Source organism: Haliotis rubra, unplaced genomic scaffold (genome assembly GCF_003918875.1).
Source record: "Haliotis rubra isolate DU_JTF1 unplaced genomic scaffold, ASM391887v1 Scf113, whole genome shotgun sequence".
NCBI lineage: Eukaryota > Metazoa > Mollusca > Gastropoda > Lepetellida > Haliotidae > Haliotis > Haliotis rubra.
Genome location: NW_025765037.1, coordinates 1549735 through 1576828, shown reverse-complemented (window position 1 = coordinate 1576828; position 27094 = coordinate 1549735). Strand labels below are relative to the sequence as shown.

Genomic DNA, 27094 nt, shown 5'->3' with positions numbered 1-27094 from the left:
GTCGTTGTTTGTAATCACAAGTTGCGTTATAGGATATTCGTAAAGAGCATTCCAAGGGACATAACTCTATGGGGTTCGCTTGAAATAAAGTTTGGTCAGTAGAGGGCGCAAGCGTGGAGTAATGCAACGTTGCATTAATTCATTCGAACTTTTTAAAAAAAATTCTGAATGAATTATATGGTAGCTTCGCTGGGTGCTGATAGTTAGTATTAATGTAATATTGATTTTTTGAGAAGTGTGGTGTGATAGTGTGCCTTTAAGTCTAACACAAATATGGGCAGCCTTGAAAATGTAGAAAATCTATTCCATATAATAACAGTAAAATTGACTTAAAGTGATGCAGATAGTGAACAGTTGCATGGGCTGATAACCTCAACAGATATGGGCACAGAATGTCATTGTGATAACTTCTTGCTCCAGTCTATTGACAAACATTCACAGTAATAATAGAGCTCTCAATGCTGGACACCTTCTCAAAGTAAAAGCGGCTACAAAATCATTTGGTGCAAATATTTAATTGGCCAGTTCATTTATACATTGTACTCCACCCAACTGATACTCACTGGTGAGAATGAAAATATGTCATTAAGTTCATGAGTTATAAGAATTACATTACAAGAGATTATCTGGTTAGAGTTCCTCCCGTTCCCCCATCCCAAATAATATTTATAAATTAATATATACAACAAAAAAATTAACAAAACCTAACACAACAATTACTAGAGAACTCACAAAAATAACTAAAAGCCCCAAAATTAATTACAGTATATAAGGTCGAACCATGCTGCGTTACCTCTGTTAATCTGCGGAAGAAAGAAGTGGACAATATGGGGGAACGGAAGGAACGCTTTCCGATTATCTCCCTTATGTGTATCAGTGTTGTAAAAATTCTGAATAACAAATACCATATTTGGCATACGTGTTGGGTGCTCAGGCAACGTACAAATTGGGGTGCAATACATAATAAACACATTAAATTGTTGTCAGAGATCGAGCCCTCAAGAACAGAATTAGTTCAAATGTCCATGAATCCTTTACATTCTCCGTAACATACCAGGAAGTCTTGGAAAAAAATAAACAACTGCAGCCTACCTTTTCCCCAGGTGTCCATGTCGCATCATACGTCATGCAATAGCGCCACCTACCTGACCTCATGCCCTTTGTCTGCGGTGTCAATACTGAAAAGTCCTTGTCTTTTAATGGAGAACTCTTCTCCGTGGATGGAGACGACAGCTTGGAACTACTCTGTTGCCTCGGCTTCTGGTTTCCAAGATGGATGAACTTCCTGTGTCCAAACTCCCTGTTTTCAATAAGCAAACTACTCTGACTACTGACAAAGTAATCACGTGCAACTTTGATAGCATCCATCTTGAAATAATATCAACACAGTCAAAAAAAAAATATAATCAACAGTTTTTTTGCAATGTCATTCGCCAATCACGTATCCCCTGGCAAAATGCTGGATAAATGAACTTTGTCTTCTCAGCTGTGAGTCACTTCTTGTATCGCTGATAAATACTGTATCTAAGTCACGATTCACAGCCATCACATGACCATCAAGAAGTAAATAAAACGTCCAGGACAGGTGACAGCGAATTACTTGCCCACAATTATCAGTAATGGTATTCACTGTACACAGTCATAGAAGTGATGCAAGAATTATTTGCATTTAAAATGTTCATGAATGTTTATGCTTGTCAAATTGGAACAAAACAGCAATGTAATCTTATTTTTCTGAAAATAGGCTGAAGCAAAATCTCTCCCAAACTTTTACTAATGATTACAGGCAACTCCCTTATCTGCAAGTCTACAGTCACATTTGTCAGACTACACTTTCTGACCTGTCAAAGCTGACATACATAATACAATTCTTCACACAGACACTGAAAAATATCCAGTTGTCTATAATTGTCTGTCAAGCAGTTATCTGTATCATGATAGACAGAATACTTGGAGAGTAAATCAGTCCATATGATCCTCGTTCCAATTGTCTAATATTGTCTATGAGGCAGCTATCGATATCAGAAAAGACAAAATACTCGGACAATCTGCCCCATAAGATCCTCGATCACAGGTAATCAGAGTCTGTGTTCAAATGGTACAAATTGTCAAAATCCACATCATGGTCAAAACTATTCACAGTCCAACAATTGACAAAAGTCCACAAAATATGCCAATCACTGTCCCAAAACATGCAAGGTTTTCCACGTGGACCAGCTCTGAAATGACAGCAAATGGAAACTTAGAGCCTGGCTGATAAGTGGCCTATCTTCCTGATAACAGGTAGGTAACCGTAACACAGTGTATAAATGTCCATATCTCCCAGGTTAGCCCTTCACTATCAAATGAGGTAACATGACCCCACAATAGGCCAAGCTCTCTAATTACTATGCAGACCACAGTGCATTTGCTGCTGAGCCCATATTCACAAAAGCTGAACTCATCTCAGAGAGCTTGGCATACATTTCAATCACAGTATTATATACCGGAAAATATACAGATAATTATATTTGTGTTTTTAAAAAAATATTGGTTGATGAATTTCCTTTTTCTTTTTTGTGAGCACAAATTGATCTTCAATAAATATGATGTTCATAACATTGCCCTTAAAAAAATAACATAATTGTTGTTATATGATACAAATAACTATTTTGAGCATTAAATAAATGTTTGCTTGGTTTTACATATATAGATAATTTTTATGATTCACTTATATTTAGTATTAAAGAAAATTATGTGTGTTTGTCTTCACATGAACACAAATTAATAAGTATTTATACAATTTTCTTAACATTGAGCATCAAAGAAAATTATGTTTGTTGTTAAGGCCAGGCCAATTTTATTTCTTGTTTTACAGATTTTTTTCCTCAGAAAACCGAAAGGCAGGAGGGGAAAATAATAAAATTAAAATCACCTGTCAAAGTAATATTCCTTCTAAATACTCAAAGTACATGTATTTTAATTTTGGCAATTTATGAAGTGTATATGGGGCAAAAAAACAATCTACAAACAAAATTACTTGTAAGTTTACATTATTGGCCAACTAAAAACATAAGGATTTTCTTTTTTGAGCAGGCAAAATTAATTTTTTTTTTTCTTCTTATTCTTGAAAAAATACGACAGGCAGATCCATAAAACAAGGAAAAAAATTGGTCTGGCTTAAATGTGATACTCAAGATGACAAGATGAGAAATATGTATAAAACATGCATGTAATTTTACTCGTTGCCTTACAGTTAATAAATGTTTTGTCATGTAGAATAATGAAGTCATTTGTTATTCATACAGAACACCAGAATGTTCAAATTTCATGATGCAAGTGATACTGTTGAAAATCATTCACCACTATTTGTTGTTAAGTAAGAAACACTGAACACCTAGCAACCAATTTGTAAACTTGCACTTGTGAATGTTGAATAAGCTGTCAGCTTCACTATTTTATTAAAGTAAATGAATTAAATCGAATGCCACTTTTCATGTTTTGCATATTGCTGTTTGATTAGTGTACATGATCAAAATACACTAATTTTGAATGGTATTGGCCTTCTCGTTCACAGAATCTGATGTCCATGAAAAGGTTACGTGTTGCAAAGGGATACATTCATATTTGGTTACGACAGCCAACAGTTTCACAGGTGGTTAGGGATGGACTCTAGAAGCATCTGGAATAGTTTTGATTAAGACAGACAGATTTGATTGACGCAAGCCACATGGGCCTCTGGCCATACATACAATACAATATAGATAATATTTATGTTGGATGGTGAGGATGACATTATTAATAAGTTAAAAGTTGTTTCTTACACGGAATGCTTCATACACATATCTGCCTAGAGAGTGTTAAGTATTAATATTTTCTGATGATAATAACTGTATACATATATTAACTGAATAATTCTTACAATAATATTTCTTTAAATGAATAGATCTTAGGTTAGTGTACGATGGACACTTGAGTAAAAAGTGTAATTCGTCTTCTATGTCATTAAGATTACAGTTAGTACAAATTCTTTCATCCCGTTGGATTTTATTACTAACATGTCTACCAGTTTCAATTAATAATGTGTGAGATGATAATCTTAATTTACATAATGCAGATCTGTGGTTACAATTTAAAACATTAACTAAATACATTTCGAAGCCAAATTTCACCTTAAATTGTTTGAATAACATATAAGTAGTAGATGTCCTCATCTCCTGGTACCAGTACGTAATGAATTTATCTTGTAGTCGTTGTTTTAATAAAGACATGAAAACTGGAACATTTACCTCTAAGGGAGACAACCATGCATAATAAAAACCGTTGCTCATTAAGATATATTTTACTTTAGAATACCAGCCAGATCTTTCATCTAAAATAGAATACACTTCCCTCATAATACAATTCTCTGATTGAACAACCTTAAACCAAAACTTAACCATCTGTAATTCACGCTGTATGCCAAGTGGGAATCTTCCGAGTTCACCGTACACTAATAAATTACTTGTACTACTTTTAACGCCGAGAACATTTTTACAAAATCTACGATGAACTCTTTCAATACATTCTGCCTGTTTCCATCCCCAAATCTCACAACCATAATGCAAAACAGGTACAACACACTCACCAAACAATGCTAACACTACTTTCACATTTATCTTATTGGTCCTAACTTCTCTGAGTAAAGCATTACACGTCTTCAGGCCCCTATCCGATAATATGTTAATAGCTGGCGACAAGTTTCCATTAGATTTAAATAATAAACCTAAATAATTAAATTCAGCAACAGTTTCAAGGGGTACATTACCATAATAGAAAACCTGCTTTGATAAAATATATGACTTTTGGAAAGTAACTGCTTTAGTCTTATCGATATTTACAGATAGGCCCCAAATATTGCAATATTCTAATAAACTATTAAGTTGAGACTGTAAACCAGATTTACTCATGAAAACCATATCGTCTGCGAAAAGAAGTAAAAACAGCATTATATCGTGTATATCGATTCCAGAAGTAACATTTTCCTGTAACTTTAATTCAAAATCTTCTATGAAAAGGAAAACAATGATGGAGAGAAAATTTCGCCCTGACGTAGACCATATCATATGTACAAACATCGCTAAGCTCATTATTATATCTAACACACGATTTAACATCCTTATACATGGCCCTGTATATGTTGAGAAACTTTCCCCCCTATACCTTACTTGATTAATTTAAGCCACAGTCTGTTACGATAAACATTATCAAACGCCTTCTGGTAATCAATAAAAGCACAAAATAGTTTCTCCTTTCCCTTGAACACATGATCTATCAATCTATCTAAAATAAATATAGCATCTATCGTACTACAACCTGCTTTGAATCCGAACTGAGCATCAGATATCATATTAAACATATCTCTAACCCTACTTGATCTTGCATGAAGAACTTTAGTAAATAATTTACCAAAACTGCTTAAAAGAGTGATGCCTGATTAAGAAAGCGCATAACCAACTGGGAAATACAATTCATCTGTCTCTAAGGAACGATCAACCATCACTCCATGCTGCTCGTTAAGTTAATCTCCCAATAACCTTAGTTGAGAACAGCCTCAAAGAGGCTCCATACTGATCCTTGGGATACATCTCGTTACTGTGAATATTGTCCAACACCAGATGAGTGTCCAGGGATTGATCGAGAAGTACAAACCAAGTGCCTCAGATTATAAGTTCTTATTTCAGGGGCTGAAAAATACCATTGCCTGACGCCCGGGTCAAGTGGAATTCTCTGGTCGGTCAAGTAAATATCCACATTAAACTTTACCGTGGTACAGTAGTGCCAAACTACTGAAATGTTTTGATATATGTATGTTGATTACAAAATAAAAATGCAATTGCTACCAAATTATTAATTGTGATCAAGTGAAATTAATATTTGGTCAAGTGGATTTTGAAAGTTTACTGGACCTGTGTCCAGTGGAGTTTTGAAAAGGATTTCATCCCCTGTTATTTTCTTAAATTCAGAAGTGATTTGACATTGTACATTAACATTGCATTAGATGCAGTAATGAAAAACATGACATTTAAGACTTTATTGCATAATGGCCCTGTTATCCGTGAAATACAACCTACCTCAACAGAGTCAATAGATTAGCTCTACAGAATATACCTAATTACGAAACTAAACTGGAACTTATTTATTTCTTAATTTGGGAATCTTTACTGACACATGAGCAGGTCTATATAAATCCATGATGTTGTGTAGGAATTTCAACCTGTTGTATTAGAGAAGTCAATAATAGCTCCACGGATGTCAAACAATTTGAGTTTACAAGTCATGTTTGAAAGATTTATACTACACTTGGACTGAGAAATTGTTGACCACAGTTCCTCCATTAAATCATCCAGTATATTGAAACAAAGGCAAGAAGCGACTTTGAGATGAACTATTGTAAAATGACATCTAATACTTTCAGTGGTATATCATGGCAGCCTATAAATAATCAAGTCTGGATCAGACAAACCAGTGTTTCATAACGTGACCAATGTCTCACACCCATATAATAATAATAATAACAACAATTCATTTACATAACACCTAGTATTCATCTGACTAGTTGCTCACTGGACGCTGAATTCAGAATCTGATTATTATTACCCCAGATAACCCAAGCTGCCTGTTAGGTGCTAGAAGGTTAATAGCCACATGACTTATCTCATGGATACCCATTTCTGCTGGGTGAACAGAGGCAATTTTGAATAAACTCACTTGCCTAAGGTGAGATCACTTGGGGCATATGGACATGCTATCAATCAAGTCATTGCATCAAACCATCTGATTCATTGCTGGGGGCACACTTTCACTAGAATCCCTTCTGTTTTCATCCTCTTAAATACCAAAAATAATAACAATAATTCCATCATCCATATAATAATTCTATCGAAAATTCTGATGATCAAACTGGAATTTAGATCAGTTTGTGTCATCACTGATGCATCGACAATGATAATCTGTAAACAATATTGTTAGTGACTGAAAAGCTGCCCGACCACCATCCCATGGCTCTGCTGGAAAACTTCTGTAGCTTTAGTGTCGAAAAAGATATTTAGTTTACTGTAAATCACAACTGAATTTCTACAGTAGTCATGTTAACATTTCCAGGTTAATACCTACTGTTTAAGAACTTATAATGCATCTGGTAGCGGTTACTGTAGATTAATTCCAATACAAAAATGGCAATGTTTGTTTGTTTTTCAGAAAAGCTAATGAGTTTAAAAGCATACACAGCAAGAACAGAAAAGAAATAGTGAGATTGTGAGAAAATGATTATGACAAGCCTTAGCAAGAGAAATTTCAGTTCATGTAAAACTGAGAAAAAGATACTCCAACATGTGGTTTAAAAACAAGCGTCCAACTTCCAAGATGGGTTCGTTACATTTATTAATCCCAACCTGCTGACTTTTGGAGCAAGAATCATTTCAGATACTGAATGTAGTTCCATTTAGTCTCCCACTCTCAAGATGGATGGCTGGTTACATTTATTATTCCAGAATCTGCTGACTTTTTGGATCACAAATTTTGCCAACTTAACCAGAAAGATCTTGAATCATACCTTAATTTGTTCTTTTTTAAAAACTTACCAACGCTTTGAAAACAAGAAAATGCTCATCATTCATGGAAGAGAACAAAAACTTGTCTTTTGGATTCCACAAACTTTTAGTACCTTATATACGAACAAGCTTTAATCACACAACCAATAAGACAACAGTTTAAGATAAGTCTAACTTAGATTAACCTTTCAGTTGAAGGTAATGTATTTTAATAAGCTGTGAATCCACAAAATGCCTGTTTATCAGCCAAGTCAGAGATAGGTGTTATCAGACTTATTCAACAGTGAATTAGTCACCAGTCAAGTGTGTAATATTACACTGCATTAGATAAGGTTACTGTTATCCTCCGTGGAATAAACGCTCATGAACCTGAGAGTCTGTATCAGGGCACATTACTGTAGGTCTATAACTAAACTGTCTCTCGTCAGACAGATCAATACTCACGAAAATCTGATTAGCCCAAGCATTCATAATGTTTGACATCCAAAATGAACTCTTCATCAGGAGACAATCTGACCCCTCTTGTTACAGATTTAGGGATAAAATATTAGATTGCATTTCAGCATAAGGATATGTAATATTATAAATACACTTGCCCTGGAAGCTATACTTCATGTCCTAGGGACTTCTTGGCCAGTGTCCAAAATAAAGCTTAAATGGGTCTAGTGAGAGAGTGAATATGTTTTTTCGCCGCTCTTAGCAATATTCCAGCAATATCATGACCGGGGACACCAGAAATGGGCTTCACACATTGTGGGGAATCAAACCCAGGTCTTCGGCATGACAAGCGAACACTTTAAACCAATGGGCTACCCCACCGCCACCCTTAACTGGAGAAATATTTCACATATGATCTAATATCTAATGTTTACTGTTATAGCCATTGCATCACATGTGCTGTATGGTGTCCAGATGTAAAAGAATGATCCCCACTTTGACAAGTGCTTACACACATCAGCATTATTGTACCACGCTGTCACATACTTTTCAACTTCCTGTGTTTTAATCACAGACTTTTGTTTTGCTGAGATGATGTTTCGTTTATATGTGGTTAATTTAGTGGGTGACTGAATCGGGTTAAAAGTTGATAATGCTATGATAATTCCTTTTCTAAGATGTAAAAAAGTAGAGGCAAGAATGCAAGTTTGAGGTTCTCAAAAATAGCTTCAGATAAGCAAATGATTCTTTTTATATACAAGCTATATGACAGCGTTCTGTGAATAATCAAGTCTGGACCAGACAATACAATGACTTACATCATGAGTATTGATATATGCAATTGGAATACAAAGACATACATCCACATAGTCAGCAAGACTGATCACCCAATACTTTTAGTTGCCTCCTATGACAAGCATGGGAAAAGTTTCAACATCCAAATGACAAGTGATTGAATCCATCTCCTGAGCTCCAAAAAACACATCCAAGAAAATGATCATGCAGCTTAGTCTCAGAAAAGGGGGTTCAGTACTTAGGGTTAGCCTATGGTTAAGGTATTCACTCGTCTCGCTGAAGGCCCAGGTAGAATGTGTCCATTTCTGGGGTCTCCCGCTGTGATATAAAACCCAACTCATTCACTCACTCACTCACTAGTTTACTGACATGCTACTACATCTGGACTGTCTTCAATTAACCTTCAAAGATAGCTCAGCTTCACGATCTGATGCTCATGACCAGGTTTGAAGCAGAACATTCATGAAAATAATGTGGAGCCAATTTCATGACTAATAATAATAATAATAATAAGACATTTATGAAGTACCATGTAATTGTGTATGCTCATTATTACTCACTCACTCTGAATATTCCCAGCACTGCAGATCAGCTTTTGAAACTTGTCACAATTTACAAACCATGGACCTGAAGATCTTCAATGATCTGTATCCAACACATTCATTCAACTTTGACTCCTAAAGGCAAATATGTAATAACCGTAACCAGCTTTCACTGAACATTGACAAATAGTTTGAATATAGCTTCCAAACTGTTACCCATTTCAAAGGACACACTGATACCTATGAGTAAGTTATACAGAAGTGCTTAGACCTTGCCTTCTTTCATGCATTATCGTACTGCAAGACTATCGTAACTCTGACAAAAGTCTGAACCCAAGATCACATTGAGGAACAAGGGTCGGGGCCCACATGCACAAAGCTATCTTAGTGCTATGATGAATGTAACTCCTATTCTCCAACACAGACTTTAGAAAGTCAGAATCCTAAGGTCCCATGAGGATCCAGGTCAGATTTATTCTTCAGTAACCCATGCTTGTCATAGGAGGCAACTAAAATTATTGGGTGATCAGTCTTGCTGACTAGGTGGATGTATGTCTTTGTATCCCAATTGCATATATCAATACTCATGGTGTAAATCATTGTATTGTCTGGTCCAGACTTGATTATTCACAGAACGCTGTCATATAGCTTGCTATTTTTGAGAACCTCAAACTTGCATTCTTGCCTCTAATTTTTTACATCTTAGAAAAGCAATTATCATAGCATTATTAACTTTTAACTCGATTCAGTCACCCACTAAATTAACCACATATAAACGAAACATCATCTCAGCAAAACAAAAGTCTGTGATTAAAACTCAACCCCCCAAATCATTAAAAACTACAACATTTATCCCTCCATGGTGCCGAGAACAAGTAAAAGCCATTCCCTACTGCAAAACGAAATTAACTCAATCAATGCTACGACCGCTTCATCACATAAACGGTCCAGTCAGGCTAACGGCTTGATCAAGGAATGTCTCCACGACGGCCATGGCTTGTTTCCTTATAGGAAATAGTCCGGACATCCCGAGATTCAATGCTCATAAATTTCCCCTTCGCTTGTCAATAGTTCCACAAACCTCTGATTAACAACAACGTCGCCCGTCCCCGACCTTCAATTAATTTTTTCGGGTTTACAACCCTGGACTGGAGCCGATGAAAATGATGTATGATGTATTAAATGCAAAATCGATATCTTCCTCTTGGCCAATTATTCCAAATGAGACTCCGTGTAGAACAATCCAACTTGGGGAAAATGGCGGATGAAATATTTGATTTAAAGGAATTTAAAGACGACAAATTTCATTGATTAGTATTATATAATCATTATTCCTAATTATAACCGTTCTCTCTTGATGATTATACAATCAGTCAGTACGGATCAAGAAAAAAGAAATGGATTGAGTACAAAATATGGATTTTACAATGAAACATGGAATAATTTGGTTAACATAACTCAACTACAAAGGAATGTTAAGAAAATCAAAGCGATGCTTCCTCTTTAGCTTAACCATGGATGAAATTAGTGTGTGGGCTCAGAGTTACCTGCCCCTGCCATGGGGTTGAAAACAAGCCTGTTGCACTAAAGAAAAAGGACTTTGTTTGGCCTGAAGCAATCTCATTAAAATGAGATCTTTTATTCTGCTGAGATACCAATCCACAAGATCCAAAGATACTTTTTAGAGGTCATGGCAGGTGAGCCCTGAGCAAACTTAGTAGGAAGTGTGGGGTTTCGTCATAATCATGTGTCCACTTTCAAATACAATTGGGTGTCATTTCTTCACTAGCAAGATTCAGATATTTTTCTTTTAACAAAAGAAAACCACACATCACAAACATTCCTTCAATAGAACCTTTGAGCGTGGATGGCTGCAAGATAACTAGAAGCCACAGCACTTGTGAACGATAGGGGGTATCAAATAAGCACTAGGATATACAGCCACATTAAAACTGATTACTTGTGTTCTATTCAAGATACTTTGTTCACGTCGAGAATTTAGAGTAAGTGAGTATTTTACGCTGCTTTTAGCAATATTCCAGCAATATCACGGTGGGCACACCAGAAATGGGCTTCACATATTGTACCCCTGTGGGTAGCGTTTGTTTGGTGGATGTGTGATTACATAACACACCGTAGCTGGCATGTATATCTGTAGCTGACACCTGATAGCAGGAACTGAAACACTCCAGGCATGCAAAGTTATTTCTGTACTCTGTAAACATGAAGTGCAGCGTGTAATGAGTCATTTACTAATGTTATCTAATGACATTTTATCAGTCATGATTACACAATGCCATTTAGAAAGTAGTCAAATGTAACATATGTTATATTTGGGATTACACTTTCTTAGTAAAGAACAGATTTTAGTACTTTGTTGGGTGGGGTCCTATCCGGGATTCGAACCCACACACTCAGAGTCTGGCACCTAATCGCCAGCACACAAAGTCAACCACCTAACCTACTCAGCCACCGCGACTTCCACAATAATGGAAGTCAGACAACTGGTAGTCAAGACTGCAGACTTTGTGTATAGAATCGTTACTTTATTAAGAAAGTGTAATCCCAAATATAACATTTGTTACATTTAATCAGTCATTCATACAGAATAATTGGTCAGTACAAATGTGATGGTAGCCCAAACACCACAGACATTAACCTCCCTGTGCACAGAACAGGATGTTTCATGCAAACAGTAACAAATAAAAAGACAACTGCAGTGCAGAATTTCTGTAAGCAGTTAGAACTATCAAAATGGTTTGTTTGGTTTGGCTTGTTGGTTAACTCCACACTCAGGAATATTCCAGCTATGTTCGGGGGTCGGTTAATAATCGAGTCTGTATCAAACAATCCAGTGATCAACATCATGAGCATAGATCTACATAACTGGGATACGATTACGTGTTAACCAAGTCAACGAGCTTAACCACCTGATCCTAATAGTCACCTCTTACGACATGCATGGGTACTGAAGACTAATTCTATCAAAATGGAAATTATGGTTCAGAGTAGGTCCCAAGAAAAAAAATTTCAATTGTAAAGGTGGTTGAAATTAGTTCAATAGTAATTGGAGGGTAGCATTAAAACTCACTCACTTTTTTCAAAGAAACACTGAAACTTAACATTTCCTGAGCAGCCATTGAATCTCAACATGTTTACACTTGGACGAAAGCTATTCCACATTGTGTTAAATCTCTAATGATTTGTTCAAATATTCAAATACAACATCACAACAACTCCAAGTCTAATTCACCATGGTCTTGTAAAGATCATATGTACCCAAACTTCACACAAGTCACGGTAAGATAATTCCAAATACATCACACAGTGACTGTTGCCAGTTGCAGTACGAAAATCATTAACACATCTACCAAGCCCTCGACAAATGAGGTTAAAAGTTTTCACTCAGAACAAGATGACAGTCAGTCATGATAACCTTCCTTCGGAAGACAAGTACATAATCAACACTTCATCTAGATCACCTGCTTTCAAATTTAAATCTGTAATTTCAAATATTCATAAAATTTGAAAAAAATCCTGATTTTCAATCCTAAATTTCAAGCATGAAGAAAGACATAAGACCATCGACAACCACCCTTACGGACATATTCGTGCCAACTGCATCATCAGCAATGCATTAAATTCAGTTTTGTCATGCTTCGTAATTTTGGGGAAGAGGCAAACTTTTGAAGCCTCCCCATTTCACGGAGAGCTAGCGGTGCAGTACGTGTGATAACATCACGTCCACAGATGCTAACTGTTCTATGACAAATATTCCCCTTGAGCACCAGTCATATTGAATATTGATTATGACCTCAGACAAATGAACAATCCCATGGGGTCTGTGGGTCTGTCCATCAGAAGAAAGTGGTGCTCTCACCCTGAGTAATTGTGAAGCTGGGGCCATACACTTCAGATCTGGTTATATTTGTTTTCGACAATACTTGGCGAGATATCCACATTTTGAAAGTAGATTGATGATGGGGAGTACATCACTTGACTGATATTGACGAGGTAACCTACCATATGATTTAATATGGCATATTATTGAAGGATGTGATGGAATTGGTTTAAGTTCTGACATTTAGAAGAGGGTTTACAACATACGATCCTTGAATTTGTTTGAAAAAGTATCTGGGGATCAAAATGAACAAATATCATTTTAACAAACATGATTAACATAAATTAACAATTTTTCTTTTTCCAATTTGTGTACCAAAATATATTCAGAGCCAAAAGAGAAATCTTATTTCTTGTTTCATGTCTATTATGTCTCAAACCAATTCACATAAAAAAGTCAGTAGTAGCATTCGCACATCACGCTGAAGACCTGGGTTCAATTACTCACATGGGTACAATGTGAAAAAACCATTTTTGATATTGCTGGAATATTGCAAAAAGTGCTCACGTACTCACTCAGATAAAAATATTTCTCCTCGTTAAGAAATAACACGTGAATGACAGACTGAATATATGGATGTTAGAAGTAAATATAGACCTGGATGGTCTTCAATTATAAGTCCCATTCAAAGGTCAATAATGGCTTAATTCAAGCAAAATTAAGCCAAGCTTTCATTACATCTATATTCTATATAATATTTTAAAAATCACACTATCAAAACTGCACTGCAACACTATACCAAGGGAGATAACTTTGTGACTACTCCTACCATTACCTACTTGATATCACATTCACTCAAACAAATTTATCAATGATAAAAGAAAACACAAAGCACATGATCACACAAATCTCAGATCTCCTTGTATCAAGGTTCAAAGATTGAGAAAGCATCCTTGAAGGTCATCTCTTGGACTTTTCCCAGAATAAGTAATGGCACCAATTTGGCTCTCTTTCCTGTGAAGCATCACTAAAGAATTCATAGATGTATGCAAATGTTGAGAGGTCTGTCTCCCTCCCACCAGTTCCAGAACCCAGCGATGTGGTGGTAAACAATTAGCTCCACCAGTGTTTACGCTAACAACATTAACTAACTTGTAGAAACCGACAAAGTGGGTCAAAGATCGCTGCGGAGGGTAATCATAGTAATTAACTTTCACAGCTCAAATACAGATCCATAATTGCAGCAATGCTGACCTAACCTAGCCGCATGGAATTGGCATCAATTATATTTGCCAGACCCAGCGCCACTCGGGTCCATCCACGGTTATTTCTATAAGTATCTTACAGAAGCAGTGATGTGTAATACGTAACAGGGATCACAAGACATCAATGCTGGGATAATGACAAGCTTACAGCATTCTAATGTCATTTAGTCGTGTTTACACAGTAACATTTGTATGTTCCAATTTCAACCAATGTACACTGAGCCTCATACTTTTCAAAAGAAGATCTTACAGCTATGGTTATTGAGTGATGTTGTCAGCATGATAAGCGAGTGAGTGAGTTTAGTTTTACGCCGCACTCAGCAATATTCCAGCTATATGGTGGCGGTTTGTAAATTATCGAGTCTGGACCAGACAATCCAGTGATCAACAGCATGAGCATCGATCTGCGCAATTGGGAACCGATGACATGTGTCAACCAAGTCAGTAAGCCTGACCACCCGATCCCGTTAGTAGCCTCTTACGACAAGCATGGGTTACTGAAGATCTATATTCTAACCCGGACCTTCACGGGTAGCATGATAAGTCAAGAAAATATATGAATATGAATATATACTTTATGATGCTGTAGCAGATTTGTTAAACAAGACGGATAATTACCTCAGACCAGAGCCTACTAGTAATCTAAACTTCATATACTGAAGAGAATAACTTAGGGAACATAACTATTTTCATGATGTTTGCTTAGTCTTTACTCAAAAATATATCCTCTAAAAAATTTATGATCCTTAACTTTTGGGGTTTAGTATATAAAGCCTAGATATTGACCAATCAAGAGTAAGCCTGATTATCTGTACCGGCATGTTATTCCTCATTACCTGATGCATAGCATCAACAGTTTCCTAGTACACATGCAGAAACAGGTATTTCTCACGAATAGCTGCAAAATTGCTGATGCAGCATTAAACAATTGTCACTCACTCACTCAGTAACAAGTTATCATGTAAGTGATGTTTGCATTTGTTAATTATATTTTCAGATTCATATTTCTTCTTAAGCAATTATAGAACAAGATTAGCTTTAAATAACATTTCTTATTGTTTTACAGATTATAATTACTGACTGGTGTGGGAAGATGTCAATTAATCTGTATAATTATGATTTGTTTACTTCTTATATTTATATTTTGAATATTAATTTGATTAATAACAGTTGATTTAAATTGATTCACATTTTCAATATAAATGTTATTTAACTATTGATCTATGCTCAGACTTATCAAGCTCCATCCCTTTAACCAGAATGACACAAACAAAATAGTTACATGATATTAAATTGGTATAGCTAACTTTACACATCTTATAATTCTTTAGGACCCAATAGTGAATTTCCCTTCATTTCAATTTAAAATTGTCATCCTATCGCAGTTTCCTTGACCTACTCCTGGTGCCATGAACACTCAGCAGCCCCCATAATAATACTGACTTAATAATACCTTAAAAACGTGAAATTCTCATTTTCACTCCATCTCCTTGGGATTTTGGCTCAAATTAATTTCCACATCACTTCTCCACTGCACCAACAAGAAATTATTTCCATCCAATTACAGAATTTTCACTTTTTTCCCCATCCAGCATGCCCAGATTCTTCAATATGGCACAAAACAAATCTTCTGAGCACTTGGCAATTCGATCCTGACAATTCCTCTTCTGGCAGAATTTCAACAGACTCCTTTTCCAATGAAATCTTGTTTTTTCTTCGGAATTCCTTCGTTTTTTAAGCACTCAATCCTCTTTTCATAACAATTGTGTTTACTTGCCTTAGACAGATATTCTCTCAGCACATCAAAATTCTGTCAAGGAAGATTCTACAAATTCACCATAAATTTGACAATCTCACCACAAGTCAGTCAATCGACACAGAAAGGGGGTAAAAACGCGAAAATCCACACGGGAACCGGTTCCTGTTACTCCTTCGAACTCTCGCAGCCTAAAACAAACCCTGCACAAATGATGCACTGTTTTCTCAACTCTTCGCAATCAATGCATTCCAGCATCTTCCGCAAGCCTCCGTCAAAACTAATAAAACCATCACAACTTTGTACAATCAGAAACAATCCATGAATAATGCTACAATTTAAAGTGTTTCTTTGTCCTAGCTGTTCAGGATCATCATCACTTTTTCTTCAGTTTCTGGCTGTCTGCACAGAGGTTAAGGAAGACACTATCAGGCAATAACATATTATTGATCCATCGCCTGTTAGTTATAACACAATCCTTTAAAACATATTTCTTTTACTGCTCCTGCCACCAAATTTGAGATGAACCAGAAAACTCCAAATATGTCCAAGCTCTCTCTGTGAATAATATTCATCCAACTCAATGTCCGCTTCCTTTCAGAACTTCAAACATATACTCATCGATTGTGTGACCAATGTGTCAGATATATCTTTCAGCAGCAGTAAAGATGTCATATAAATGGCCACAGAGCTGACATTAAAATCCAACACCTAATAAATCTTTCAAAAGATGTGTAACATTTCAGAAAAAGAAGAAAAACTTTGACAGGCTTTCTCTGCTGTACTTGAAAGCCGTCATTTCAGTAAAAAGCACTTTGTGGTCTCTTGATGTCTGGAGTCAAGTATGACAACACTTATCAGACAGGAAGGTACGGACTGGTCCTATCTATTTGCATCAATAGACTTGTTCTCTGTCTCCTATAATTCACCTGACAGTTTCATAGTTGGTTGAACACAGTGTCCGGTCACTCAATGGCCAAGGTCAGTCACGCCACATGTGACAAAAAATATGTCTATTCATCAATTTACATTAGAAAACACACCAAAAAAGTTACACACCTGCAGTTTGAATGCCTTTGACAATTGGCATCAACTTATTTCTACTTCTGCAACAGCCAGATGTGTGTAACAATGTCATTTGATACAACTAGTTTTTAGGAAAACAACATGTAACTCAATCTGAGGGTAGTCCCAAGCTTCTCAAGGTTGTATTCAAAAGTTTCTTCTTTCACAGCACTGATGATGTTTTCATTCCACTGTATGCACAAGGTTACTGTACTTCGTCTTTGAAGACTCACTTTTCAAAGCACATGCGTTGAAAAAACACAGACTTCTTAATGCAAATTCACTCTACGTGGATGCTCAAAAAAAGACTTCAACCAAGATGTATTTATACAGCATAAAAAATTCTCCAGAAGTGTCAGTATTGATGGATGCTGCATTTGTGAATTATCACACATTCGTGGCTCGTGTTATCACAGACAATACCACTACACATCACAGAATGTAAATTTGAGACTGCCACGATGACGGCCCACTGTAATATGCTGAGGCAAGGAGAATAGAGGCAAGGACTACACTAACTGAATAGGACCTATCTCAAGTACCTATTGTGTAAGTATGAGATGTGCAGACCACATTCTCTACATCTTTTGGATATTTGTCATCCAAACAACAGCACCTCGCTTATGTGGATATAACTGTGTTGAGAAAATAGTGTCAAAATGTTGAAGACCCAGAACAAACAAGCACAATACCAGTCGCACCAAAAGGCACTTCATAAGCCTTTACCAAGTGAAGAATTTGATCACAAATCAAATGAAGCAATTTCAGTAAGAACAATAATATCCTCTGGCCTTGGAGGAAAATTAATGTTAGCTTTATAACCGACTAGGATATAACTGAAGTTATACCAAACTGTTTGTCCTCTTATAACAAGTGATTCAGCCTATCATCAAGAATTTAATATCAGTCTATATAATTTCCAATATTAATGCTGTTGGTTATTATGGAACCAATTAACTAATACTGTAGACACTTAAACACAAATTGCCTCGATGCCTTGACTTCTAAACTAGCATTCTTAAGTCACAATCTGAAAACTGATTCCGATGCACTCCCGTTGTGACTATCAAAGTCAGCAGCCTGAATGAATTATTCAAAGAGGTAATAAACTCCTTATTTTCCTCAGAGCCTCATATGTCTGTGACAGTTCACAGGTTTGTCATCCTAGAAGGGGCTCGGACACAGCTGTGATATGCAAGGTAGGTTGTTTTTCTGCATACACGAGTCAACAGTTTTAAATGTAGGCACCGTACTGGTGATATTGGCAATTTCACAACAACGTCCTTAGTGGAATAATTCCTCTCCTGGAACTGGTGCCTCAGTGGAACAGATCTTAGGACCATATGGTGATGGGAACGATCAGCTGAGATGTTTCCACTTGACCGAAGATTTTAATCCGTTTAATCTTCCATGACTGCACTCACATCTGTTTTTGTGTCCTTGTCAAACTTTGAAACAACAAAGTTGGGTTAGAAGCTTGAAAGTCGTTGGATCTGACTCCCTGCATTAATGAGCTATGTTATTTTTACCTGACTCCAACGAACCAATAAATCACATCCCAATGAGAATCTACCTGGGGTCCTAACGAGCTAGCTTGTTAAAGGTGCGTCTGTTAGTGCTCATCAGCATTGGATAACACAGGTCAGTTTGAAAACTGACCTGTCATCTCAGCCCAACTGGTTATTCAGCTCACCCGAGTGTAACATAACCTATGACCTTCACGGATGTCCAGCAGCTGAAATACCTCCACAGGAAGACAAGCAACGATTCACAATATTCTCCACGGCCCCAAGTCCACTTAATTAGCTGTTAATTCCAAAACAGACGCACTTAATTCTAAAATATGTGTGAGTTCTGAGACACCGTGTCAGGGTACAAGCCACGTTGTCTCTGAACCTATTGCAAATACAGTCGCACCGCTTCTAATTATAGCCTGGCTCACTGAAGCCTACAGCCAATGCCCTCACCAAGACATGTTGTAGTGGCTTTCATCAGTGTTTACCTACTGGTATATAAACATATCATATTGTACTCTGGAGTGATACCTACTGTAACGCTACATCGGATACAGGGTCTGGGCTGTTTACTAAGCATATTTCCTATACTCATATCGCACCATAGACTAACACATAGTGTCTGAAAATATGTAATATTGATAGAAACAAAGAACTTCATCTAAATTACAAATGAGAACAAGCGAGGTGGAAGATTGAGAAGCTAAACCTGAGGAGAATCCAGACTTACGCATTACGGTAAACATTACGGTAAAGACTGGGTAGAACAGCTTAGTATGGATCAGGGACTGCAAGACAGACTAACTGCAGAGTTACTGTATTATATTCAGTGATCTGAGGTTTACCCAGGAACTCTGACCTGCATGAAGACTAATAGTTTTCTGTTATCATACAAAAGAATTCTCACTTAAACATATAAATCTGTGAAGTACAGTAAGCTAAGCTTCTTTTTTTATTTCATATGGTTTCTATCATATCGAAAGCAGCTGTCACTCTGTGTGGTGTAAAAGATGATGTGAAAAGTATGTATTTCTCAGACCTTAATTGCTTAACTTTACTCTTTGCTGAAATAGTTAAAAATGATAATTACAGTCTCAGACTTTCAGAATCCCAGACTTCTTCAGCGTGTGAAGAACTGCTCCTACAGAGACAGGAGTTACAATGCTTGTCGAAGCCACAACAAACAATGGCCATAGTTAGAAGTGAGTGAGTGTGTGAGTGAGTTTAGTTTGACGCCACTTTTAGCAATATTCCAGCAATATGACAGTGGGGACACCAGAAATGGGATTTACACATTGTACCCATGTGGGGAATCGAACCCGGGTCTTTAACATGACGACGAACATTTTATCTACTGGGCTACCCCGCTGCCTCAGTTAGAGATGATGTCATAGTTCAAGTCAGTTACAGCGATAGTTAAAAAAAGATACCAAAAAAATGATTACAAAACCACCAAAGTGTACCCACTAAAGGCCAGGAGGTTAAAAAACATGAAACTATGTATGTTATTTGAATTCCCTAAAGGAAATGAGTACAAACAAGTGTTTGCTGTGCATCCACTGCACGTTCAGTGATAACTGGATCAGCATAAATCCATAGTGGATAGTTTTAAAACCAAGTGTAAAAGATTTCAAGTGACATTTTGCCAATATTGCTCAATATCAGTCTCTGCAAAAGTCTAGACATTAATCCCTGGTGACCTTGGTATTGCAGCATACATGAACTTTTTTTTGTTCTAAGCTGTGAAATACTGCAATAACAGGAATTATAAGTGAACTTTTTCTTGGTACTAGTCCCATTTCTGGTGTCCCCCGGCGTGATATTGCTGGAATGTTGCTAAAAGCGGCGTAAAACCAAACTCACTCACTCACTCACTTGGTACTAGTGGCACATGTAAATACTACTTTCATCTTCTGGGATGTCATGATTTTGTCATGTAACATGACATATAGAACAAATAATTATCATTAAGATGACGTCTTGCAGATATACTTATAAACAAATGTTCATCACCACTTGATTCCTTCATATTACAAATATGAAAGAAAAAGTAAGAATCAAGTGATCACCACTTGATTCCTTCATATTACAAATATGAAAGAAAAAGTAAGAATCAAGTGGTCTGTAACTTGTTTGGAACACTATCTCATGTTTATTGTTTTCATTTAAAAGTATGATCAACTCTTCACTTGACTTGTAGCTTGACAAAGTTTACATTCGGTATGCATCGCATTCTTAAACAAATGTGAAATGATTAAAGTAGCTGATCAGCCTAATGTATATTTATACTGTCAGTGAAGTGTTTGAAAACAATGTACAGTCGCCTCCCTTACCAATGTCAGGATCTGCAAATGATGGATTCCAATTGCAGATTCATACCAATCATGATTCTTGTTTGCTTTTAAGATGTTTATTGATTTCACTGAAGTTTGAATGTCTTTTACCTGGACTTACTTGAAAAGTAAGCTGATCTCCAAGTTCCTTCCACTCACTCACTCACTCACTCACTCACTCAGATTTATTACCATGTCCTCTTCATTACTGCAAACAATCTTTACACTTGCTTGCTCATTCCGGAGCTGGAATCAGCACTTGACGATGTTCTGCGAGTCAGTGATGTTTACGTAGTGGCTGAGTCAATATGTCCACTAACAAGGACGAGCATATCATGATGTGACTTCAGCAAGATTTATCACCAGGCCGGGAACAGAGCATGAGTGCCAATCATTTCTCATATGGGTTGAATTTTCCTCCTTGCATATAAAAACAATGCTGTTCCTGAACTGCCTAATGTTAACCCTGAAACGAATGTTGCCGGTTTCTTTCAATGTCCATCATCTTTTTGACAAAAGGATGATTTTCCTGAATTGCCTAATGTTAACCCTGACAAAATAGTTGTCAATTTCTTTCAATGTCCATAATCATTTTGCTTATTTATTGTTTTTACTCAACAGCTGAAATATTCCATCTATATCCACACAGTTTCTTCAAAATTAGGCATTGGCAGATAAACAGGTGGTTGATAGCATGACAGGACCTGGTGGTCAGACTGTCTGACTTGTTTGACACTTGTTATCGTATCCCAATTGCGTAGATCGATGCTCATGCTGTTGATCAGTGGATTGTTGAGTCCATACTTGATTTTGTACAGTCACCAAATAGATTGAATATTGACAAGTAAAACGTTAAATTTCAGCATTAAGCTGAGGGTATCCTGGATAAGAAGACACTTCCACAGCAATCTATGTGTATCCAAGTATAGCTATGTGACTAAATAGACAGCATGGTCAATTGCTTTTTATTGGATCCCAATAGCAGAGATCCATCCCCATGATGACAATCACAGGATTTCCTGGTTCAGACAATTATTTCGAGACTGCTGTTACACTGCTTTCAACTATAAAATAACCGCTGGGATCTTTTTGTATCAACACTCACGAAGAGAGCCAGTTTGTGAGTGAGTGAGTAAAGCCCAACTCCACTCATCTTCCACCTAATCACCAAGATGTGTGACTAAACAAATTAGTCCAATATTCTCCACACACATCAAGTTACTTCAGAACCTGTACGTTGGAAGGAAACTTCGCCCAAAACCCTAGACTTTATCACAATAAAACAGTCATCTTGAAGACAAGGCCTGCTGTTACAAAGGTTGGGAGACACTTCAGCTCCTTGTTAGACAGATAGTATTGATTGGTAGCTTGAAACTACCATGTCTGGCTAGAAATACCTTCTAAACAACCATCATGTGCTCACTGATGAATAAAAGTGTTGCAGCCTTCACAGTTTCAATGATGGGGACAGTGCAGCCAATACTCCAACTGTGTTCAACAGATTGGTCGGTACTCACCACAACAATTCCACATGCCAGGATGGGTGATACCAATGCACTATTTCTTAGTATTAGTGAGTAAGTGGGTTGGGTTTTACGCCAACTTTTAGCAATATTCCAGCGATATCACGGCAGGGACACCAGAAATGGGCCTCACACAATGTGCCCATGTGGGGAATCGAACCCAGGCCCCGATTTCTCGAAACAAACTTAAGTCTGAGTTTTGACTTTAGTTAAGAGTTTTTACTCAAATTTGAGACAATGCAGGGAAATGCTTTTTCCAGAATAAACTGAAATCGATATTAAACTCAAACTTAGTAGACAATTTGAGTTTGGTGGATAGATTACTTAAGTTCTTTGGGCTTTTTTTATTTTACAAATGCACTTGAGTTAAAAATTCAGCTGTTTACTAATTGTCAAACTCAGTTTGAAATTTGAGTAAAAACTTAAGTTTGTTTCGAGAAATCAGAGCCAGGTCTTCGCATGACAACTGAACGCTTTAACAACCAGCTACACCACCTCTCACACAAGTCAGAACCTATCCTAGTATTTATCCTAAGTTAGGATATCCTAACGCTAGGATACTTTGCGAGAATAAGGTAGGACAGCTATCCTAGACCCTAGGATCAAAGTTAAGATATCCGAGGGCTAGGATCCTTTCGAGAATAGGGGCCCAGCCTAACCCATCATCATGTCTGAGGTATTATGTTTCAGTGGAGTAGTGAAAAATTTTGCTCAAATTTAATCTAAAACATGCTTAATCCCAAGTTGGGTGACAAAATAGCTGCCATAAAATATCTCATTCCTATGATGGAATTTAAACCACAGAGGTTCTGATCCGAGGTTTGATAACTTGTTCGCATGAGCAAAGACGTTAACCTCGTCACAAAAGTTGACAGGAAAAGGATGTCATCTGTGAGATAACTGCTACACGGTGCGACAGTTTTTTCCCCATTATTTGTTCTTTGAGAAACAGAACTGATCATTTGAACTTGGTTCCATGTATGACAAAACATAGCAAACTTCATATGAAGTCATTCTGAAAGAGCTAAACCTAATTTAAAGTTTTAAGCCTTAGAATCAAAACAATCAGTAACATCTCCTCTATCAGTCTGAAACAATAAGGGGCAGTGGGGTAGCTTAGTAGTTAAAGTGTCCGCTCGTCACACTGAAGACCTGGGTTCGATTCCCCACATGGGTACAATGTGTGAAGCCCATTTCTGGTGTCACCCGCTATAATACTGCTGGAATATTGCTAAAAGCAGCGTAAAAATAAACTCACTCACTCACTCACTCACTCACTGAAACAATAATTCCAGAAGTACAGCCTTGTACACTATTTAAATTTAAATTTCCATTAAGTGAAACATTAACATATCCTAAATTAGGACACCAGGAGAATTGATGACATTTAAAATATAGGAACGTTTATTGCCCTGCTTTAATGAATCTATTATATTTATCATGCTTTTGGCAATAAGTAAAAACATTTTCAACAAATCTTACACATAAGCCTCAATTTTAAGACAAATGTTCAATAGTTTTTCGATATCACAGACATCAGTAATAGCAGCACATTTAGCCGTGAAAAATAAACAGAATTTCCAAACTGCCCAATTATTGCCACTATTCCACGCCAACCAGTACATGTAATTGGTAAGGGACTTCACAGGGTTATTCTGGGAGATTAACCAGCCCCTGTCAGCGCTGACTGCCAGACATACCTGTGACCTTTCTATCTCTATCTGTGATATTTTCTCAAACAATTACACAAATAACTGAACACCAACTCCTGACATTTCCGATGCCCTAACCATTTACATCACCCAACATCTCTGTGATGTAGTTCTGTGCGTCTGATTTGGCCACATTGTATCATTATATATTAGACTATGGGAATCTGGAGTTGGATATTAAATACCAAATTGTCTGTTTATGTTCATGTCAACATTCGGCAACATTCTAGCTATGCCAGAACAATCTGCAAATATTCAAGGCTGGACCAGACAACCACATGATTGATATTGTCAGCAGAGATCCACATTGTCAGGTTACGATGACGCCAGCAGAGATCCACACTCCCAGGATACGATGATGCCAGCAGAGATCCACACTGTCAGGTTACGATGATGCCAGCAGAGATCCACACTGTCAGGATACGACAACGCCAGCAGAGATCCACACTCCCAGGATACGATGATGCCAGCAGAGATCCACATTGTCAGGTTACGATGACACCAGCAGAGATCCACACTGTCAGGATACGATGACACCAGCAAAGATCCACATTGTCAGGATATGATGATGCCAGCAGAGATCCACACTCAGTCACTGTCGGGTTACGATGATGCCAGCAGAGATCCACATTGTCAGGATACGATGATGCCAGCAGAGATCCACATTGTCAGGATACGATGATGCCAGCAGAGATCCACATTGTCAGGTTACGATGACACCAGGAGAGATCCACACTGTCAGGATACGATGATGCCAGCAGAGATCCACACTGTCAGGATACGATGACACCAGCAGAGATCCACTGTGTCAGGTTACGATGACATCAGCAGAGAACCACTTTGTCAGGTTACGATGACACCAGCAGAGATCCACACTGTCAGGTTACGATGACGCCAGCAGAGATCCACACTGTCAGGATACGATGACACCAGCAGAGATCCACACTGTCAGGTTACGATGACACCAGCAGAGATCCAAACTGTCAGGATACAATGATGCCAGGAGAGATCCACATTGTCAGGATACGATGACGCCAGCAGAGATCCACATTGTCAGGTTACAATGACGCAAGCAGAGATCCACACTGTCAGATTACGATGACACCAGCAGAGATCCACACTGTCAGGTTACGATGACACCAGCAGAGATCCACACTGTCAGGTTACGATCACACCAGCAGAGATCCACACTGTCAGGTTACGATGACACCGGCAGAGATCCACACTGTCAGATTACGATGACACCAGCAGAGATCCACACTGTCAGGTTACGATGACGCCAGCAGAGATCCACACTGTCAGGTTACGATGACGCCAGCAGAGATCCACATTGTCAGGATACAATGACGCCAGCAGAGATCCACATTGTCAGGATACGATGATGCCAGCAGAGATCCACACTGTCAGATTACGATGACACCAGCAGAGATCCACACTGTCAGGTTACGATCACACCAGCAGAGATCCACACTGTCAGGATACGATGACACCAGCAGAGATCCACTGTGTCAGGTTACGATGACACCAGCAGAGATCCACACTGTCAGGATACGATGATGCCAGCAGTCATCCACATTGTCAGGATACGATGACGCAAGCAGAAATCCACACTGTCAGGTTACGATGACACCAGCAGAGATCCACACTCTCAGGTTACGATGACACCAGCAGAGATCCACATTGTCAGGATACGATGACGCCAGCAGAGATCCACATTGTCAGGATACGATGATGCCAGGAGAGATCCGCACTGTCAGGATACGATGACGCCAGCAGAGATCCACACTGTCAGGATACGATGACGCCAGCAGAGATCCACATTGTCAGGTTACGATGACGCCAGCAGAGATCCACACTGTCAGGATACGATGACGCATACTCAACCAAGTCTTTGAGACTCACCTTCCCAACTGTCAAGCCATCTTTTCAACCAGCAAGGGTAGCTGAAGACCAATCCTAAGCAATCCCCCGAGTGAACTTCACATCAAATAGTCAGATGTTCAAATAACGAAACAGAGCAATCAAACACCACATATGTTTGCTCTTCAGCTATATTTCATTGTGTGTAATAGCCAGGTAAATAAGATAAAGGCCGTCCTTCATTACTGAGGCAAGAGTCTGGAGAGATGCTGACTTAAAGCGAATGGGATGTGTTTGGATTCATGCAACGTTAAAAACCAGTCTATGTTAAGACTAGTCTAGAAGGCTCCTATAAACCTTATTTCACTAGACTTCAGAGTTCATAGCTAGTCCTGCTTAAATGAGACAAAAATATGTATCAATCAATTCAGTATTTCATGTATAATATCTAATATATAGTGATACCATGTTGCCAAGTCTGTCAGCTTTATTCAGTTCCAGATTGGAGCAAACCTTAAGCATTCAGAGCTGGTTCAGAGCCATAGCTAGTATTGCCAATATCATTGTTGGAATTTTACATGTCATCACTCAACAAACTAGTCATTGGGTGCAGACTAATTTCAAAAGTTTCATAAATATCCCTTGCGTGTTGTACAGTGCTTGTGTAATGTGAGTATGGTTTTACGTCGCTTGTAGCAATATTCCAGCATTATCACGGCAGGGCACACCAGAAATTGGCTTCACACATTGCACCCATATGGGGATTCAAACCCGGGACTTCACCGTGACAAGCAAAGACTTTAACCACTAGGCTGCCCCACTGCCCCACATCATGTAATGTGCAAGTGACTAAACAGGATCCACTTGCACGAAGTGATG

At 37.8% G+C, this 27094-nt stretch overlaps 1 protein-coding gene across 6 annotated transcripts in view; it reads right to left on the bottom strand.

Annotated features, from left to right (window-relative positions):
* The window catches only part of LOC124291418 (PTB domain-containing engulfment adapter protein 1-like), an 85725-nt gene that overhangs the window by 17711 nt on the left and 40920 nt on the right, over positions 1-27094 (bottom strand). For 3 of the 6 annotated variants that reach the window (XM_046728443.1, XM_046728416.1, XM_046728423.1), the window contains exon 2: positions 1146-1300. In XM_046728443.1, coding sequence (XP_046584399.1) covers positions 1146-1155 — 10 coding nt within the window. In that variant the 5' untranslated portion in view covers positions 1156-1300. Of the gene's footprint in view, positions 1-1092; positions 2220-15905; positions 19151-27094 lie in introns of those variants that run through there. The other 3 variants (XM_046728409.1, XM_046728431.1, XM_046728440.1) reach the window with 2 other exon arrangements.